This window comes from Ambystoma mexicanum, chromosome 5q (genome assembly GCF_040938575.1).
Source record: "Ambystoma mexicanum isolate Mex_15411 chromosome 5q, UKY_AmexF1_1, whole genome shotgun sequence".
Lineage (NCBI taxonomy): Eukaryota > Metazoa > Chordata > Amphibia > Caudata > Ambystomatidae > Ambystoma > Ambystoma mexicanum.
Genome location: NC_090933.1, coordinates 1274488242 through 1274509753, shown reverse-complemented (window position 1 = coordinate 1274509753; position 21512 = coordinate 1274488242). Strand labels below are relative to the sequence as shown.

Genomic DNA, 21512 nt, shown 5'->3' with positions numbered 1-21512 from the left:
CAAAACATTTTAAAGAAACTGAGATGCAAGATTTGAACCTTTGTTCGGTTTGATCCCGGCAGAGGGAAACCTGAATGTAAGAGATGTCTTTGAACTTTGAAATAAGTACTGTGCTCAAAACTACATTTACCAAAAGGCCTTGGTGTAGGAGAGGAGAAGTGACGTTTGAGGAAAGAAGGTCGAAGTGGTCATGCGGAGGTAAGAGCAAAAGCCCTGCAGTTTCGAAAGTCTTCAACAGCTGGAGGAAAGTGAAAGGAGTCTTGAGCCCGACAAGGGAAGCCTATGAAGGTGTGATTGAAGCTTGGGGAAGGGGAACCCCACAAATTGTGATTGAAAAGTTTGAGCTGGGCAGAGGGAAAACTGTACTGAATTGTGGTAACCAGAAGGAAACAAACTTTTGTTGAACTGTATGAAAAACTAAAAGGTGACCTGGGCTGGAGTGGGAGAAAGCAGAGAGGTCCAGCGGATAAACTAGGGAATTTTATGTGGAAGGCCAAGTGGGCCCTGTTCCATGAAACAAACTGCATCCTGGTGTCCGAGGCCAGAGTGTGTCGCAAGGTCCATGTGTGCCACCTTACCCCGTGCTACAAAATGTGGTGAAGAGTTTACTCGGCCATACTGACATTTCTTTTGAAAACTGATTTCCCTTTTTACATTACACATTCCCATTACACGCATATATTGTATTAGAAAGAGGGCAGGCTTTCGGTTTATTAGTATAGGCCATTTTATTTTGAATAAGTACTGACTAGGACTGTATTTTCTCTTTGTTTGAGGGTCAATAATACTCCCATCTTAGTCATAGGGCAAGATAAGAGTTTTGCAACCACTTTTAAACCATCAATAAAGGTTTTTAAAGTTGCAGCTCTTATGTCAGTGTCTACTTGGGATACCATGCCTCCCTTACAATATTCTGGTCCTGTGTTGTGTAGTGCTCGGTGGGTGATGCACATTGCCTTGAAGGTGGATCGTCACCCGATCAACAACCAATGAAGGACACAGAGGGCGGGTGTGATGTGTTCTCTAGGGCAAGAACGAACCTTGCTGCAGTGTTTTGTACCCGTTGGAATTTTCCAAGTTGTGATCCAGAGACCGCCAGTTATAGGCTGTTGGCATAGTCTAAGCATGAGAGGACGATGGCCACGATTGTGGTGCCTCTGTGTGGAAAGCTCAGGTAGGGGAAAATGCGTTGGCGAATGCGTAAGTGTAGGCATCTGGTTTTTGTCTCTGAGTTGATGCGATAGTGTCAGGTCTGAGTCTATAGTGCATCCAAGGTGTTTTACTGTGTTGGAGGGGCGGGCATAGTGAGTGCGTCCAAGGGGTGGGCTGGGGGAAGAGGGCAGTCTTGCTGCATATCATCTATTTTTCCAGGGTTGAGAAGGAGGTAGTTGGTAAATATCCAGTGGTTGATTCCTGTGAGGCATGATGCAAAGTCAGGGGAAGTGGAGGCCGGGCCCTATCGAATCTTGAAGACGATTTGAGTGCGTTAGGGAGAATTCTCATTCAATGGCTAATTTCCCTTACCTAGTGAGTCCCTCAGCAGCTTTGCTGGATTTCTGGAGTTATTTTTTTTTTTCACGTGGTAAGAGTGTGAGCTTGTTCCCCACTCTTACCCATGTTTTGCCATGTGTATTTCATCTGTTTTTGTGATTGTGGGCTCTGGAGTACACCACTTCAGTAGCCCCTTTCTTTTGTGTGTTACACAGCACCTTCAGTGCAGTGACACAGGGTTGTCTTTTAGACTTCCCACCGACTCCATTTCTGGGGGGCTGACTAATGTCCCCCAGAAAAGGATAAAGTTGCCATTAACTAGTCATTTAACCACAGATCCAGTACACCCCGTCTTACATGGGTTAATCATTAGCCCTTTTTATCTGTACCTCTTGGAGCATCGTTTTGCTCCCTTAACATTAAGACTTGGCTGGTGGCAGTGGTATCTACCCTAATTTTCCTACCGCGGTTATATTTCATAACGTGGTATTGTTTTAGGCTATTTTATTAGCCTCGAACTTTAAACCCGGTAGCCTAAATACTTTTTATTTCGGGTCCCGTTGGGTTTAATCGCCATTTATTTTTGGTAACATCCTTCTTGGGTCTTTCTTTGCGATGCAAAGCAGGTTTGCCTCCTTTGTTCGCCGACCTTTGGTGGGCTTCTGCCAAGAAGCCCTCCGCTAGGCGCCTGGGTGTCTAGGTGGGCTGAATGTGAGGGAGGGGTGTAGTCGCCCCCTGCACAGGGTATCCTAGGAAACCCAAGTCACACTTTGCCATCATTGGCTGAGGTGGTTGTCTGGGCTGGACAACCCCCCCTGCTGCGTGATTGACAGCCAGGCTGTGTCAATGGGGGATTTTCGCATAAAAGGCAGGACTCTTGGGTTGGAAGTCAGTCGCCACTGGAACTACAAGGAACCGAAGAGAAGCAGAGAAGAAGATGGCTGCTGCAACTATCCCGTCCCGGTGAAGCCCTGCTGCAGCCCTTGAGCCTGGTGGGGTCAAACAGCTCATCTTCCACAACCAGAGGATCCTCTTCGTGGTCGAAATCACTGCACACTGCTGTAGTGGTCCGGATAGCCATCTGAGCCTCTCCTGTTTTTAAGAAACGCACCTTTTATTCACCGTCGCTGCTGCTGGCTTCATCCCTGCGTAGTGCAGACCCCTCCAGACGTCGTCCTTCTTGCCGAAGCTCCAGGAACCGTGGGTCTGCAGGAAACTACCAGGAACAACTGCCGTGGCACCAGCTTCTTCCTTGAATAAGGTACTGTGTTCTGCTTCGAGGAGCTAGGGTGAATCCCTTTTCTCCTCTTCTAAGGCTTGCCCTTATCTTCCCTTCTGCTTATAACTTTTGCTTCTTCTATTGACAATATTTAAGTACTCCTGTCAACGTTGAATCTTGAACTGTCCAACTGTGTTATCCTCGACAACAGGAACCCGGTTCCACTTGACATTGGCTCCGGCCTATTGACTCTTGTATTTCTGTCAATGAGTGTTCTCTGATTGTCTGCCCTGACAAAAGCATTGCCTATGATTTTTGCCCCCAACTCTCTGGTTAACTCGGGTGCTAAGTGTGTTTATGCCCCGTTAACATTTCTTGCCGCGGATACACGTATCTTTAGTAAAACCGAACTGTCATCACTGTCAAAAAGTGATCGCATATGTATTCCTGGTAACGTCTTTTGTTTCACAACACCGGTCCGTTAAAACATAGGGTACCTACCTGGAGTTATACTGTACCAAGTGAATTGGTTGGTTGTAGTGTGTTTTTCGTGTGGTTTTGAATTAATAGTAGTGTTTATAACAAATGGTTTAAAAATAAATGTACTTATATTTTTTACCTGAAACCTTGAGTCAGTGTTTGCTTGAGTCACAGTAATTGTGGTCCCTTTGTGTAATCTCTGCTACTGCTCATATACTCTTGAGATAAGCCTGGCTGCTCCGCTACTGCTACCACTTTAACATAGTAGTACAGGCTTGTGCCAAAGGTGAACTTGTATTACCACTTGTGGTCTTAATTGTGTGTAGTTGTCCCTAAGGGCACTGCACAGGGTTCTGCCTAACAGAGCGTCATCTGGTAGTTGTAGCGAGACGGGCCATGTGAGCGGGGAGGGGGCTCAGGTAGAGGTTAAAGAGTAGAGGGTGTTAGGCACGATTGTATGCACTACCCTTTGGGTGCACTACAACAACCCTGACCTCCTGGCAATAAGAACCCAGCCTTTGGTATATGTCTGTACTACACAGGTTGGTAGCGTGTTGAGCAGCCAGGCTTATCTAAAGAGGGTCAATGTGAGCTGTAGGAGAATTACACAGAGATTCGCAGTGACAAGTATTCAAATAAACACTTACACACAAGGTTTCTTGAATAAACCATTATTAATTTATCAGTCAGTTGGAATAATCCTTCTTCAGAAGGGATCAATATAAAAGCAACACACAAATACACTCCAAAACGACACACTTTGTTTCTAAATCAATAAAGACTTTTGGGATGGCCCACAGTCACAACCTACACCCTCGGGTGACTTCAGTAGCTAGGGTGCTGGGGACATTAATAACTTACTGTAGCATTTAGAACATTCTTAGGACTTGGTCAAAGGAAAAGGTTATTGGAACAAACAAGAGATCACAAATATTCTTAAGCAGGCAAATACTTTTGGATCCCCTAAGCAGAGTCATTCAGTATAACCGGTTAAGCCAAAGTCAATGGGCAAAAGTCTATATGCGCTGGAGCACTTCTGGTAGGTAAGTAGAAAAAGTCTTTGCACAATGTTTTAGAAGTCTTTGAAGAAAAGAAGAATCAATGTAGGACCACAAGCTGTTAGACTTGCGAGTAGTAGAAGATCCAAGCAACTCTACAATAAGAGATAAGTTCGCTCAGACTTTATTGTACCTTTGGATTGAAGAAAAAGTGCAGCAGATGACTTCTGTTCCTGTGCAGCTCTGCAGATCTCACTGTTCCTGGGCCTCAGTCGTGGGGACAAGAGGGAGGACTTCTGGGGACTCCTGCACTGCAATTGGACAGACACCGCTCGCAACCGGCAATCTTCAAACAAGTGGCACTTCGGTGTTTCAGCTCCTTGCGACTACCGCAAATAGCAACACCGCGGTTCCTGACTGTCGAGATGGACTTTCCTTGCTTCTGTGGTCCCGCACTCTGTTGATGGGGCTGAGGCTCAGTCAGTCCTGCATCCTGGTAGTCCGGAGGATCTTCCAGGAGCTCTTAGCCAACTTAAAAGCGACGTACACAATCTGGTGTTCCTCTCCCTGGCTATTCAGTTTCCATCAGCAACTCTGTGGAAATTCAACCAGTTCTTAGAGGATGTCCAGGTGGCTTACTTTGGAGTTCATTGTTCCCACCAACTCAAGGGGAGAAGTCGTCCTGGCAGGGGCTTCTCTGTCGACACGAATTTGGAGTTTCAACACAGCAGCAGGGCTTCACTGGGCAAACCAACGGTCCAGGAGTTGCAGCAGGCGTCCTCTTCAAGTTGTTCTTTGGTTCTTTTGTCCAGTGGTCGACTCTGCCTTCCAAGCCAAAAGCCTCGCCTTTTATTCAGTTTTCTCCCATTCTTTACAGCCCAGCTGTCAGTCACCCAGCAGAGTGGCTGTTCTTGCTGGACATTCAGCCGGCCAATCGCCACAGAGTGCATTTGGGTCTCCTAGGAGACTAAGCACAGGGAGTTTCGGGCACATCCCTCACTTCCTGCCCCCACCAGACACCCTGGAGCCAGGGACCGGCTTCACTCGTGAATCTCGCCAAAGAGAAAAGCGAACAAAGGGACCAAACCTGGTTTGGCATGCAGAGTAAATCTCAAGAAGGACCTTTCCACAAAAAAAGGCAAGAAAATGGCACCCTTGGGTGCTTTACTGCAGCTGCGAACGCAGCCCGTGGTAACTGCACCCCACGGTAGTTAAAAGTAAACCACTGCCACCAGCCTTTCAGTGAGGAAAGGGTAACATAAAAATGTTACATGAGAAAGTAGACAAAGGGGATACTAGGTAACCACTCAAGCATCCTATTGTAAGATAGTGTGTGCTGGGTCTAGAAAGTTAGAAATGTAAGTAAAGTCAATTTCACTTCACTGCTCTTGGAAACAGTAGTTTAAGCAAGAGAAGGTATTTAAACCTTTGGGAAATCTGTCAGACTTCCCTGTGCCACTGCACGGAAGGTGCTGTGTGCCACAATGTAAAACGATGCCTATGGAGTTTGTCAGGCTCCATAACAAAAAGAAACAGAGTTCAAAAATCACCTTAAAATACATGAGAGTGTGGGGGGAAAAAGGTTCTCGCTCTCTCCAGGTTAATAAAAAATTAAGTCCTCAAAATCCAGCAAAGTTGCTGGGGGGGGGGTCTCTAAGGTGAAGGGAATTAGCACATTTCTGAGAATTCTCCCTAACAGAGGGGAGAAAGAAGCACCCTGCGGCACACTGTGTGTAAGGGTGGAGAGTCGAGTAGAAGGGAGACCAGTTTATTTGGGATCTGGCAGAGAGGAAGAGGGTGTCGTTTTAAGCTGCGTCCCTGATACCGAGACAGTGGAGTCTGCCCGTGAGGGTGTGTTGGTCAATTATGGCGAATGCTGCCAAGAAGTCCAGAAGAAATAGTGCGCCACAACCTTCAATATCAGAGGTTCTTTTGAGATCATCCCAGATAGACTCGGCACAATTCAGTACCTCATAGGGGTCTGAAGCCGGATTGGGTGGGGTCAAGGAGGAGCTTTGTTTCTGTGAAAAGGCGAAAAAGGTGTAGGTTGTTCAGTCGATAATCTTAGCTATGAATCCGTTGTTTGAGATAGGGCTATAGTTGGTCAAAAGAAAGGGGTCGAGAGTGGGTTTCATGAGCAGGGGTTTGTAGTACAAGATCCTGAATTCTGCTGGTATTGTACCCGAGGTGAGCAATGAGTTAATCTTGCGATGTTGCAGGCACAGGCTGAGGATAGGATTTCTTTTAGAAGAGTAGGACGGCAGAGCGCTCCAGGGAATCCTGAGGGAGCGGCAGTTGGGTAGTAGCTTTGTAAATTCAGGGTGAAAGATAAAGAAGAGCAAGCGAGTGGCGGGTGGGTCTGATGTTGGTGAGTGGGCCGTGAGCAATGCTAGATAATCTTGTGGAGTTTCTTACAGGTGTTGGGGGCTATTATTATTCCAGTAATGCGAGTTCTTGGCCTTGTATATTTCTGTCCTGTAGGATTGAAGCTGCTGGGCGAAGGCTATTCCATTCTGCGGCAACAGGTCATCCGGCCATCTGCAAACTAGGATGTGGTTCTGGGTTTTGAGAGGGACCTATTGTCGAGAGAGTAAGGAGGGTGGCTGCGTTGTCTGTCCAGACTAGTGGGTGAGGCGGAAGAGGGGTGAATTCAGTAGACCTGAGGATTGCGTTTAGGGTATGGCCTGCAGAGTTGGTAGGTCCTGATAGTAGGTGTGTTTGATCTAGAGTTTAAATATTGTCCAGAAGGGATTGTCATGGGGTTATGTGGGGCGTCGAACCAGATATTAAAGTCTCCTAGCATTGTGAGGGAGGGGTGAGGGACCAAGATGGCTGCTAAAGAGTCGCTACAATTTTATGCAAAGTATCTGTTGTAGCCCGGGGGTCTATCTATGAGTAGGAAGCTGTGGGTCTGTGTGTGGGAGTGAGGAGAAATTTTACTAGTAGGGATTCACAGTCTGAGTTGAAGGCTTGTTCCTGTTGTGGTGTTTCTTTGCAATGGATCTGGCATTGACGATCGATCAGGATGCATGTTAGTCCAGTGCTAGGTTGTTTGATCTGGGGGAGCAGGTGGCTGCTACCAGGTTGAAGGAGAGTGGGTGGTATAGAAGTGAGTGGGGAGGGGCCTGCTGGGTTAAGTCCCCTGAGTGAGGGTGTAGTGGTTAATAGTGGTGGGAATGTGTGTGTGTGGGGGGGGGGGTGAGAAGTGGAGATCCTGTTCTGGGGTGTGGAGGGAGATGAGAATACTGAGGTGGGAGGGTATAAAGGGCTGCGAATCTGGAATTCGAGCTTGGTTCCTGTCGTGAGGGTGAGGTCCGGTGACTGTCTTCAAGGGTCTGCAACAGTCTAGAGGAGCAAGTGGAGTGGTGTCTGGCGTGAGTGCCAGGTGTGTTACTTAGAAGGTTGAAGAGATATTTCACCCAGTTGGGTGGTTTAGGGGAGGCTGTTAAAGAGTTTGTGTTTGTCCTGGGTCTGGAAGAAAGGATGAGGTGGTTAGCACATTCTGATTTTTAGGAGTTTATGGGGGCAAGGGATGTGTGTGGGTTGGAGGGGCAGCTGAGTGGGGGATGGTGGCTAGGATTGCACGGTGTTGAGTAAGAATTGATGCAGTCACACTGTGTGAGACTACACAAGACGTATCCACTTGGTATTAGGTAACCCACCTTTTGGTATAGGTCTGTACTACACACGTTGATAGTGTGACTGAGCAGCCAGGCCTATCTCAACTTGGGTTAATGTGAGCTGTAGTGCTGTACAGATTAAATCAGTCAATATAAGTAACCAAGTAACACGCTCAAGGATTGTTATAAATATATTTTTATGTACACAAGTTTTAGTCAAGCATTCTTGAAAAAGGCAATTGTTTGCAACAGTCGAGCAAAATTTGGAAATACTTTACAATGAATACTTTTGGTGAATTCTCTTGGAGATTCTAATACATTTCTCCTGCACCCTGAAGTGACTTCAATAACAAGGATAGTATTGCATTTATCATAAACACCAATATACTTTTTAGACTGTGAGTTGCAGGAAGGAAGGGTTAAGGAAATATAAAGGTTAGAACATACTTTCTTATAACAGGAAGACAGTTTGAATCTTCTGAGGTCTAGGTAAGCCTTTCCCAGCAGTAAAAGTGTTCAACAAATTGCAACCTAAGAAGGGACAAGGAATTCCAAAGTCAAAAGATTAGAAGGGTGCCTTTGGGGAGCCAGGACAGCCAAAGTCAATTGGGCACAGTCGAAGGTTCTGATGCACTTTTTGGATAAACGTCTTTCACAAAGTCAGATAGTTCAAAAAAGATCACTGAAGGAACTCACGCTGTTAAGCCTGTGCAAGGGGAGTTGAAATCAACTCGAAGTTAAGCAAGTGCACTGCTCAAGTGAGAAAGCACGACTTAAGGCAAAAAGGTAAGTACCCCAAGCCCAAAAAGTACCTCTGGTTTGAAGAAAGTAGTCCAGCTGGATTCCTTTTTGCTATAGCCAAGCAGACCCTTGTTCCTGAGCCTCAGTAGTGGTGACAAGAGGGAGGACTTCTGGTGGGCTCCTGCGGCAGTTCTCGGGAAAGGACTTCGGCATCTACGGGCTCGCTTCGGTTCAGCGGCTCTTCTGGGTTTCAGCGCCTCGCAAACAGCACTGATGCAGAACAAATATCTCTGGTTGGACTTTGTTTGCTCCTTCGGTCCTCTGGTGAGGGGACTCTGGATCGGGATTTCCTGCTTCTGGAGTGTCCTTAGGAGGCTCCTGGAGCTTTTGGCCGGATTCGCTCCGCGGACGACATTGCACTCAGTTATGGACACTAGACCCCTGGCATTGGGCTTCTGCAGCACTGGAGAGGCACAGCTAGCCGGGGGTTTCGCCAAAGTAGAGTTTGTTTCGGGTTGGTCCCGCCAGCCCAAGGGGAGAAGTCGTTCGTCCAGAGCTTCTCTGTCGATGCAAAAAAAGGAGTTCAGCACAGCAGCAGGGCTTCACTGGGCAATTCGAGGTCCAGGAGGTTGCAGCAGGCTTCTCTTTACGATTTCTTCTTTGGATATTTCTTACAGTGGTAGACTCTGCCTGTAGCCCCAAGAACCTCGCCTAAGCTTGTTCTCGATCATTCACAGCCCTAGGCTGTCAATCCCACAGAAGGGTGGCTGTCCTTCCCGGACATACAGCTGGCCAATCAAGACTGGTTTTAATCAGGCACACCTAGAGACAAAGGACAGGGTAGTTTCGGGATCCTGTCCTTCCAGGCACACTGGAGCCAGGGGCAGGCTTCAGGGCTGAAGCTCGCCAACAGCAAAACGCACAGAAGGCTCAAACCTGTCTTGACGCACAGAGTAAAAGCCAAGAAAGAACTCGCAAACGGAAAATGAGGGTGCTGTGTGTCACTATACAAAAAGCAGATGCCTATGGAGTTTGTCAGACTCTGAAAACAGTGAAAACATACAATCCTAATCGGGTCAAAACACATGAGAGAGGGAGAAAGAGGCACCACTCACTCAGGAGTTAAAATTAAAAAGTTCTAATACCAGCAAAGAGCTAGGGGTCTCTAAGGTGGGAGGAAATTAGCACAGAAATGAAAATTCTCCCTAACACATGGACAGAGTTTAGGGATGCAAAGTGTGGGTCATGGTGGCATGGATGAGAGGATGTATTGTGTGTGGGGCTGGTGGTAGGGAGATCTGGCGTGGAAGGGGCCTAGTTGAGGGAAGGGAGTTGGGAAGGTGGCCTGGGTAAGTCAGGTGGGAGGCGTGAGTGATGCGGTGGGGGCACTTGAATGGCGGGGGGTGGGTTGTGTCCTCTTGAGGAGGCATGGGTGAGGTGGCATGTAGGGGTGGGGCGTGTACGTGGGAGCAGAGGATTTTCTGGTGCACCTTTAACTTTGGAGCTACTAGGCATGACCATGGCACCTGCACTCTAAGCCCTATGGGAGGGAAGTGTTAGAATGCAGGAGCAGTGCAACAACCGCAGTAAAAGGTGAGATCCACACTTGCGGGATTGGGAGTGCAAACTGACCCCTTATAGGTGGTACGGTGTGGACAAAATGCTATGAGCTAAAATAGAGCAGGCATAATGGGTGCAAGACTCACGCATAAATCCATGCAGAGCAAAATCAGAGTGGTCAAGCGGAATGACAGCGAGATTCAAATGCAAACACACACCAAATCCCTGCGGAAGAAATCATGTCAGTGGCACAGAACTATAACGAGATTCAGTAATGCAAACCCCTGACAATGTACCTGTGGAAAAGTGCAGAGTAGTGGCACAAAAAAAAGCAAAATGCTAAGATACAAGTTCTGAACAATATCCCTGTGGGAAAGAATGCTGAGTGGTGGCACAAAACGGCAGCGAAATTCAAAGATTCAAACCCACCACAATATCCCTGTGGAGAAAATTCAATCTCCGATGTGAACTTATTACAATTGAGGGAAGCTGTTCTTGTGTTGGTTATGAAGAGTTCTGCCCACCTTTCCTTGCATCAGACTGCTCGCCTGTATTGCACGGGTTATAGATCCTAATGATGAATGTGTATATATTTCACATATGCAAAACAAAGGGGGGGGGGGTCTGGGAATCTCTCTACCAGCACGAGCACAGCCCAATGACCTGCTTTTGGGTGAATAACCCCTGGGAGAGACTACCAAGTCTTTAGCTCACTGTCCCTTTCACAGAGAAGACATTTCCCTGCACATCAGTCTTTGTCCTGCCCTGGGGCAGACCAGCAACGAAATGCCTGGCAAGTCTCCTCTGAACAAGAGTACCAACAGCAACCCCAGACACAGAACAGGACTAAGACTGAGATGCGGGACAGTGTCTTCTCTGTGAAAGGGACAGTGAGCTAAAGACTTGGTAGTCTCTCCCCCAGGGGTTATTCACCCAAGAGCAGGTCATTGGGCTGTGCTCATGCTGGTAGAGATTCCCAGACCCCCCCCCCTTTGTTTTATATTTTATATATGGTTTTGTGTGACAATACCTACTTGGGATTTTTATCTGTTTAGTGTGTGCTTAAAGGCCTAATGAATAACTGTATATCCATATACTTGCTGTCTAATTGGAATTACTGGTGGTGTTCTGTGTGCACCACTCTCGCACCCTTCCCGAGGCCGAGCCTGGACTGCTCAGCTACCGTACCTTGATTGGGTTTTGGCTAATCTCCCAATGTCTTCCATTTCTACCATAAATAGGGTGGTATCCCATAATCCTCTCAACCTGGCTGATCTTTTAAAATCCATCTTAACATGGGCAAAGAAATGTATTTTTCTAACTCAAGCCTTCGCCACACGAGCTGTGCAAAAGATAAAGATGGTTTAGTTACTGCATAATCCTAAAACCACCAAACCGTCATATCTATTGTTTAGACGCACTTCACAGTCAAACCTTCTTAAAATGAAGACACCAGCCGTACTGGAAGTAATACAATGCCCTGCATGACGAATGAAGCTCCCACTACCATGGTTCTAAAATGTGGCTACATCCATCTCCCACCTTAGAAACCTGGGTGTGTTCTAAGAAACACTGTCGCCCTGAAAAATGGCACTAATATCCCAGTTGTGCATTGGCTCTTAAAAGCTCCCATCCAATTAACAAAATAGCTGTTTCAGCTTTATGGATTCTTTTTCTGTTCTTCTTAAAATCTAAAACTCTTAAAGGGGAGTATTTTGCGCATGGGGCATCACTCTCGTCTCCACCTCTAGAAAGTAAAGCCTGGGTAACGTAAGGTAGACTATTACATATATGGCACAGTGCTTGGATAGACGTTTCCTATAGATCTGGCGCCCTCCCCTACCCTCCCCTACCCACTTTTCTGCTGCTCATTGGTTTTCAAGTCAGTATTGGGAAGTCTGAGTTGCTCTATAAAAACCCCAACCACATCCGCGTTCCGGAAACAAAGTTAAACTGCTGACTCAATGCCTTCTGGCCAGAAAAATAGTGATCGCCTGCTTCTGGAAAGCCTCAGACGGCCCCGCTATATCCCAATGGTGGGGGAAAATATGGGATATATTGATTGCAGAGAAGGTAACAGCGGCAAGGGCCGGTGTCCTCCATCGCTTCCAGAACATTTGGGCCCCCGTGTTGGAGTATGACCAGAGATTCCCCGCATTGACCTACAAGCCAACCAATATCCGGCGGGCCTTGAGAGACAGAGACGCTTCCTGAAAGGGGATACACAGCTGAATTAGATACAGTAAACACAAACTGGCGGGAAGCGTCCCCAGACTAAGGGGCAGGGGGGGAGGCGGCTGGGGGATTGGAGGGGATTTATGGTTCTGTCTGACATGTCTCGTTCTTGCTGAACTGTTGTCACCCTGCCTTGGTTTAAAATAAAGATATACAAAAGACAACCACATACTTGAGCAAATTGTCCCGGGATTACGTGTTTTGTACCAATTGTCTATATGTTAGCGCCCTAATGCCTGTGAGCAACCTGCGCTACATAAATAAATGTCTGTTGGTCAAAATGCTGTGAATAGGCTACAGACTATTTTAAATGTTCTTGATCTGACCGTGCGTCTAGATTTATTGCCTGTGTCTAGGTTGAAGAGCCATCTTTGAGTAAGTTTGTGATTTCTACAGCTTTCTACTAGGCATTTTCTTTCTTGTTCTCTGGAGTAACTTTAATATTTTTCTCTCCTCAGTTCGCCCAGAGGAGGATGGAGAGGTTGACCATGCAGATTTAGCAGAGAATATCTCCATGCCCAACACGTCAGCACTTGATGAGATGTCAGTTTACAGCAGCAAAAGGAAACTGCGACACAGCCGACGAAGTTTGGAGGCTGCCATCCCAACATAAACCCCCTGGCAAGGAGAGGATAGGCCTCGCCGGGGCTGCTGTCCTACTTCAGAGCATACACTTGGAACTGTGAAATTCCACTACGTGATACTCCCATGGGGTAGCAAAGGAAGGGAGACCTAAGCACTCCTTTGAGCAGTGATTCAGACACTAAAGTGCTCCATTGTGACCGGACTCAGGACTGCTTTCTGGAAAGTGCATTGATTGACTGAATTTGCGTTCTCTTTGCCAGGCTGGGATGGACCTCTGCTGTCACCCTCTCGATGTCGAGGAATTTTTGGATAGAGAGAGGGTTCCTGAGCAGCGTGTTGCATTTTTCGGATGGAGCGCTGGGAATGGATATGAACATTCGGTTTTTCCCTTACTGTTGAAGGGACTTCAGATGAGTGGCCATTTTCTAGTCTGCAATACTGGTTGGGGGGTGCGGAGGGTGGGGGGGGTTTTACTTCTTACCTTGTAAATAGTGTTTGTATGATGTGTGCGCATGCGTGAGACTGCGCTTCAGTTTCATAGAGCCCTGGGGAGATGCCACATCTCTGCCAGGTACAGAATGGTTTTTATCATTGTTTTTATGCTGCCAGAGGCTCCTTAGTTTATTTTTTAATGGAATTAATAAATGCAGGGAGCTGGTTATTTTAATCTTCTTTTACTTAGGGGAGAGCAACACAATTCGGGTGATTTAAGTTCCATGAATTTCTCAAACAGCAATATTCCTTCAGCGATATTGTCCTCTGTTTTCGCTGATCTCTCTCGCCAAGCCAAAAGGGGATCACGTGGCCCAACTGTGCCGAGGCAGCTATGCGGCGATTTCATTGCAATGAACTCTTAGGAATCCCCTCCACTGTGTCGATGGCAGTGTTGTTGCTCTTGGTTCACTGGGCTCTCAAGTCGTTGCAGTGGACTGGATGCAACCGCAGAGCTTGGTCGCATTTCTGGACTATTTTTGGACTTCCATTACAATTTGTTTCTTACTTACATTTCTCAATTTAAAGCAATTGCCTGATCTCTAACTCGCTCCTGAAACTCCAATCCAAGTTATTAGAACTTGTTCTGCAAAAATGGTAGAAAAGAGTGTCTGTCTGGAAGTCCTGCTCAGTGGCTGACACGTTGCTGGCTGTGTGCTTGTGATTGGACACCATGTCCTTGCATCAAGATAGCCATGTAGACCTTCTTTTCAGGAGTCCTAGAAGGGTATGATGAAGTTTAAAATGTAAACAGCAGCACATAACAGCTGAGCTCCAGTGCCTAGAAGCAAGGTGCAGACATGGAACGTGCCACCTGCTGGCCCTCCTTCCCGCCCCATTATTGCCAGTCACAAATCCATGCACATCCCATCAAGCCCATCCCTCGTGAAACTGAGACGGTCGTAACCCCCTATAAATGGATAGTATGTTTATTTAGGTTTGCACCAACAGCATTTCGCCATGGAGTGGGAAGGGAAAGCAGGCTGCCGTAGGAAGAGTAAAGCAATAGATACTTTTTAGTGTGTTTTGGGAAAGGTTGAAAGGCCCTCCATCTTGATCTTATTAAAATGCCCTGAGATTCCCACTGACGGGGAAACTTCGAATTCCCATTCATGTATTCGGTTGAGCAGAAAAGAACAGAGTTGCTTATTCCCATAGGCTCTCCAGAGGGGAAACCAACATTGAGAGAGCTGGCGGCTAGTTTCGCATTCATCATCAACCAAACACAACCCGTCTACATTACCTTTTCAACTTCGTCCTTGTAATGTTTGGCTTTGATGTTCCACGTGTGGTTGGCTGACAAAATCAATACCTTCTGGTATTAATGCGCCAATGGGTTCCCCGTCTGCCTCTGACTGGTGCTTTAGATCAGAATAGTGCCTGGAGGCTTGAGACGACTGGCGAAGTGGCATCCATTTTTATCCCTTCCCTCTTATCTTTGAGTTTTTATGTGCAAAGGGCTAGCAAACTATTTCAAACATCAATGTGCCATCTTCACTCCCCAGTGCTTCTGCAGCAGTGTTACCATCTTAAAGTGTAGGAGTTGCGTCCAAGCCCATACCTATCATTGTTCTAATGCTATGGAGAGATCGCCAAAGCAAATCCAGGATCCATCTATTGCCGTAACTCTGTCGCCTCCTCTCCCCACCTCTTGACAGATTCCACCTTTCTATCGCCTCTTCCCACATCTTGACCCTCCTCTCCCCCTCCCCCCATGCATACTTGAGATGCTGTGCACACAGCCCCATGACTAGAGCATGGAGGCATTCCATCCTGTGTACAGACTGTCATGTGTAATTGTCTTTCTTCCCTTGTGTTCATGGCCGTGTCGGCTGCTTGGTTTTTATACATGGGCAGTGGGTGCTGGGAAAGACCCAAGCATACGTTTTAGTTCTAATACTTCATAGTTGCCGGTATGTGATTTCCACTGTGTGTGTGTGTTCGGTGCACGGGAGTGTATGTATATATGTGTATGCGCCTATGTCAGGGTTCATCCTTGCTGCGTCAGAGGATATTTATTTTTGTGTCTGTGCAAGTTTTGCACATGTCTCTTTGGAAATGGTGAGGGTGTGATGATTTCTGTAACATCAGTATGCCTTTATACTTGGGTTCCATACATTTTTATGGGCCCAATTTGTATATATGTAAATTTGTGTGCCTGTTGCATTCATTTGCTGACTGCGTTCATCGTGTGGGCGTGTATTTAATATTTGGCTGTGTGCGTTTGTGTGGTGCCTATTGTGCCTTGTGTGTATGTATTTATTATTGCCAGTTTTGTATGTTGGGTTTTACAAGGGATCAGGCATCTAATTAACATGAAGGGAACTGGTGACTCTAATCCTTCTCCAAGTTCAAGGACTGATCAGACTTTATATTCCTGTTGTCTTTCATTTGGTTCATATTTCTGCCATCACCTACTGCCTGCCAACCATCCCCTTGTTCCCTCGCAACCCAATGTCTGCCAGTTACTCGCTTCCTTTTCAGTAGTTCCACTGTTGTAGCTCGCTCACTGCCTGCATCACTAAAATGCCATCTATTACCAATTGTCTGGCGGTCAGACCAGCATTCTCTCGCCCATTGTCTGGCAATGATCCCATTGACTGGCAATGCTTCTGGAATTCTATCAATTGTTGTCTGGTAATAGTTGCAGCATTTACCATCAATCCCTGTTACGCTGCTTTTAATGTTCTCTGTAGGACTTTGTCTTGAAATACTTCCAACATTTATTCTCACACGTCTGGCAATGCTTCTAGAGTTCGCTAGGCCATTGTCAGTTAATTATTCACCATCTTTTCTTACCTTGTTTTCATATAGAGGTTCCAGCCTTTCTCTAGGCCCAATATCTCAGAATAACTACAGTGATTTTCCAGCCCTTATTACGGGCCAGTGGTTCTCTGCCTGCCAGTCATTTAAGCTATCTTACCTGTGGTCTAGCAACAAGTCTTATGTTCTCGCTTTCCTTGTTGCCACATTCTGATTGTCGGCATATTTTAATTTACCACAGTGTGACCGCGCTACCTGATTTCTTACGGTCTGCCTATGGTTCAAGCACTTCTTCTCACCGCCTGTTGGTGGTATCTGTTTTCCCTCACTTTCCATTGTACTCTCCTCGCTCACTTTTTGGCATCCACGCATGTGTTCTCGTCCATCCCATGGTCTGGCAATAATCCAGTATTCTCTCACCCAGTTGTCAGAATAAGGATACAGCATTTTACCATGTCATGTTGGCCGATAATGGTTACATCATCCTGTATTGAAGTGTCAGCTGGATATAGGTGCATAGTTTCTTCTTTCACGCAACCCATCGTCTTCTACTACACCCAGCATCCTGTGCACACCATCCATTGCAATTTTAGCTGATTCAGCAGTTTCTCCTTCTTAGTTTCCAGCCATTGTTGTTCTACATGCTTTCCCAATCCAAAAATGTAGGGATTTTTCCTCCTTTATCCGACCTGTCCCTTTTCTTGGCAGCAGTTTCCTTGTCCATAGGGGTCCCGAATGTCTTTCAGTAGTGTCCCAAACTCCATTTACCGCTGTTCCCTGACTTGTTGCTTAACATGGTTGGTCAATGAGTTTATGTTTCGGTCTCTGTTCGTTGGTACGTATGTCCACTATTGTAGCTGTCCTCTGCCAACCGACGGCCATGTGTCTGTGACTTCTTCCTGAAATGTGTCATCTTGTTTCCTCACGATCCGCTCTACTGTAATTTCAGTCTGCTTGCATCTACTGTTGTCTGTCAAGTCCAGTGTTGATTTAATTGTTTGCTATCAGTCAGTGAGCACTTGGTTCTCTCTTGCCAGATTGTCTGAGCTCTGCCACACTCCCTGTCTGGTAAGCAGCCCACCCTTACATTTCCCCTGACACTGTGCCTCCTGTCCCTCTTACCATGACCTGCCCTTCTGCGTGTACATTTGCTGAATGACTGGATGCCTGTTTTGTACAGAATCTTTAAACGTGAAACTGAATTTTAAGCATTTATATTTTCATTTTGCCTGGAGGACGGGGATGGGGGAGAGGAGGACGGTGGTGCAGCAGGGAACAGGAAGCATTTTCAATTATGTTTTTGGAGCCATTTATTTATCAATGAACGGTTTGATTGTTTTTTTTTCATAATCAACTGATTTTTAGTGTTTTAACTGAACGGGGGGGGGGGGAAATCATGGATCGCTTCTGAGGAACGCTGAAGGGAACTAAAGATCTGGGTGACAAGTTCAGAAGCCTCTGCTGTCTTTTGCATAGGTCTTTGGAGTTCCCCTGTGCCACAAGGGGAAAAGTAGCTCACCAAGACTGTAACTAGTGAAATTTGTACAACCAAAGAAGTCTATTTTGTGGTTCTCGAACAATAAAGTTTACTTTACATTTTATGGATTGTGTGCAAGTCTCGGTTTCACTGCAGCATTGCCAAATGCTGGCTTGAGAGAAGCGCCTATCCCTAGAAGCCATTTAGTCACACTGCCACTTAATCAGGAAATCCTTTGCCCCGCTCACTGACTCAAAGGTCTAATTTGTGTACTATCATTCTGGGGCATCTATATGGGGGTAAACAAGGTATCTTGTTGGTGGAGCATTTCTAAAAGTATGGTTTGTTATTCTGAAATGTGTTGCCTCCATCGATTTTTACATGCCTATATGAAGTAGCCTGTATATTTAGAATGTGAGGTGATAATTATGTCTGAACAACATAAAAGGGAACCTTAAACTCCCTTTCCATCAATGGCAATTCAGACTATAACATCCACCATTGTGGCACTCTCCCAATCTGGGGCCTTTAACCTTCCGCTCCCTATAGAGATAAACCCTCTATGTGGGGTGGGCAGGATCGGTGATGGCCCCTCCAGGGTACTATTCGTTTTGGTAAATTGGGGCATCGACATGTGCGTGCATTCAGTTTCCTTTTTTTTAAAACATACTGCTCACCAAGATGGCAGCCACGGAAAACAGTCAATGGACTTAGTCCCTTTTTTATTTCTGTGGTGGGCATGAAGCCTGAGCGTGAGCCAGAGGCCTAGGGAGTACAGGTAAGTGAGCTTGTGGGTTGGTTGGAGAGATGGGAGGGGGGGGGGGTAGCGAGTGGACTGGACTCCAGTGGAGGCAGGGGGAACATTAATTCTAGGGGCCAAGGTCCTGCAGCACGTGCCAAAGCAAGATGGTGCGGGGGAATCCAAAGAAAATGGAGAGACAATTTTGCAGATTCTTACTCTAGGAGTAGTAGTGCGGATGTAATTTAGTTATTGATTACATTATAGGTTTGGTATGTTAATTTTGAAGACATTTTTTGGTTATTGATATTGTTTAGCTGCAGTTACTTTTCAAGATTGCAGTCATTAAGTGTTGGGTTATTCAAACTCTTGTTGTACTTACAGTAGCTGGCACAATAAAGCCATCCCTCTCTCCTCCCCCATCACACACCTGTCAATCCAGCACCTCTGCTCTCCAGTTGCTCCTACATTCTAGCACTTCCAAAATGGATGAGAGGAGTGAAATACAATGTGCATTCTCTTCCAGATCCGTGGGTACTTAGCAATGTTGGCACCAGCCCTGTTTTATTTTGTGATATTGGTTGAAAGTAGAAACAACCTTACACAAAGTTAACAGTATCATACGATGTCATACAAACACAAACTTCATAAATAAATGTTCCAATAATACAATAATGTTAATGTTCTTGCCATAAAACAGGACCATAACTACAGTGATTTCTAAATCACCATCTGATTTCCACCACCCTTGCATGATGTAATAATTTGACAGCAATAGTATTTTCCTCACCACTAGGCGATCTTAGAAATAGATCATCAAGTTTGATGAAAGCAATGTTCTCATGCTGTTCAAGGCGGAGCACTCAACCATGATATCTTTCCTGGTTTGCAAAGGACCCCCAGACCACACAGTGCACAACTTCCCATTGCATCATCTTGAGCAATAGATCTCGCTCTGCAAAACTCCCCAGTGGGGAGCAAGTTCAGCCTGTATCTTAATAGTGGCAGACCCCAGTAGTTTTTGGAGAGCTTACTCGGATTCCTAGGCTAGACCCCCAAAGGTTTATCCACCACTGACAGACACTTTGACAGTTGAGAAAGTGCAGGCTCTGAAATTGTCTACGTCCAATCGTGATCATACAGACTGGTTATTATTAAGCAAAATAAGTTATGCACAGTTTTGGAAATTTAACACAGACATACAGGATTTGAAATTCAGGACAGCCCGCAACCCGGAAAAAAGGGATCAAGCAGCTTGCGATAGATTGATAGGACCCGCCAGACCAAACAGCTTTTCATAGACGTCAACCCTATTCCAAATCTCAAGGCTGTAATCAAAACACTTTCAAGAAGATTAAGGACCTTCTTCCAAAGCTTGGCCTCCACCCTTTCGTAGTCAATTGCCCTTGAGGTTTTACTCAGAACCATGCCATAAAGCAAGGCGCTTACCACCTTCATTTATAGAAGTCCACCAAAGGCTTCATTGAGAAATGACAGTATTTCGAATTGATGGGCAATCGGCTGGTACAACTTAGCAAAAATGTTCAACTGCGTCATTTTCATCGATGAACATGCGTCCAAACTGAAGCCCAAATATGTCAAGTTCTGAACGGGGACCAATCTCTGATCATTAATTGTTTAGGTAAAATGCATCTTTTTTTTTTCTCACTCCTACAAAAACGAAAGACTTCTTTCCCCCATTGATCTGCAATTCATTATCCCTCGAGTATGGATCAATTGCATTCATAATTCTAATTCAACCAGCAGTAGTACGTTGTCTGCATATGTTAAATTTGGGACAGACTTGGGCATGGCCAAGATGGATGATGGAGCAGACGGGCCATAATTGGCTCTGTTCCACCTTCCCCTAGGCCCGCTAGGAGACACGCGTGTCGTATCAAGGCAGAACCCCAAGGGCTGGAGAGGCGGTGAGCACCAATAAAGGAAGGCAGTTGATGGTGTGCTGAAGTGGCCTGCAGCACTCCAACCTGCAGCAGGCAACCTCTTTGGTAGTGTGTAGCCCACTGGTGGACTTATTATGCACCCATCTGGAGAATGATGGAGGCACTGGGGGGGCATATCAGTGGGGGCCCCCCGAGATGAAGCTTTGACTCCAGTGCTGTGCGTGACATGAAGAAATCAACCTGTAGTAGGAATTGACCCCACAGAGGGACCTGGTGCTACTCAGCCGCATTAGTAGCACATAGCCTCTACCCTACTCACCTGGTGTCTAATGGGGGGACTCTAGGAAACAAAGGAAGGCGGTCACCGACCCTTAGAACACACCATTTATATAACACAATTATAATTATAACATGGGGAAAGGCCCCAAACAGATCAAGGCAACCTCTCTGAAATCGTATTTGCAGGGCACAGCAAGCAACGAGGGGAGGACATGAGATAGGTCTCGGAAGAGGGGCGAGGGGACGACGCTGCCCCAACTTATGAATTGATGCTCTCCACAGCGGCGGGGCTCCCCAAAGACATCTCAGCTCTCCTTAAATCTGAACTTGCAGCGGCCAAGGAAAACTTTTGTATATCAATCTCCGAAACCAAAAAGGAGATTGGAGATTTGGGAGACAGAGTGGCGGAAAATTAAAGGTCAATTGCGAATCTGGATTAATGAGCCACAGCACAGAAACAGGACTTGCAAGCACTTGCTGACCAATGTGAAGCCCTGCACAACAGGTGCAATGACGTGTAAAATCGGTTCGCGCAGACAACTTTCGGATTACATTTTTAACAGACAGAACAGTTCGCATGGACATTGGAGGCTGCGTCACAGATCTATTCACGAAGCTATGTCCAGAGAATGGGAGAAATTCCCAGATGATTGTCAGTCCACCAGGCAGGGGTGAGGAAAGATCGCTATGGTCCGCCCAGGGAAGTGCTGGTCAAGTTGCATGACTTCACTACTAAGGAGGTTATCCTTAAAGAAGCCAGGAAACGTAAGGACATAAACGGGTCATCAGTCCAAAGATGTTACACTGTGGACCTTGGCAAAGAGGAGGGCCATGAGAAGCATTTAGTTACTTTGAATCACTGAATTCACTTTGATAGTGGATTATGACAAATATGGAATGATTGACATTTGAATATATATTATTGCTAA

At 46.2% G+C, this 21512-nt stretch overlaps 1 protein-coding gene across 27 annotated transcripts in view; it reads left to right on the top strand.

The window, feature by feature from the left end:
• SCRIB (scribble planar cell polarity protein) overlaps positions 1-17785 on the top strand; it is a 1329907-nt gene extending 1312122 nt beyond the window's left edge. For 23 of the 27 annotated variants that reach the window (XM_069621824.1, XM_069621823.1, XM_069621839.1 and 20 more), the window contains one exon: positions 12803-17785. In XM_069621824.1, the coding sequence (XP_069477925.1) occupies positions 12803-12957 (155 nt within the window). In that variant the 3' untranslated portion in view covers positions 12958-17785. The remainder of the gene's footprint in view (positions 1-12802) is intronic. The other 4 variants (XM_069621833.1, XM_069621829.1, XR_011278687.1 and 1 more) reach the window with 3 other exon arrangements.
• The last annotated feature ends 3727 nt before the right edge of the window (positions 17786-21512 follow it).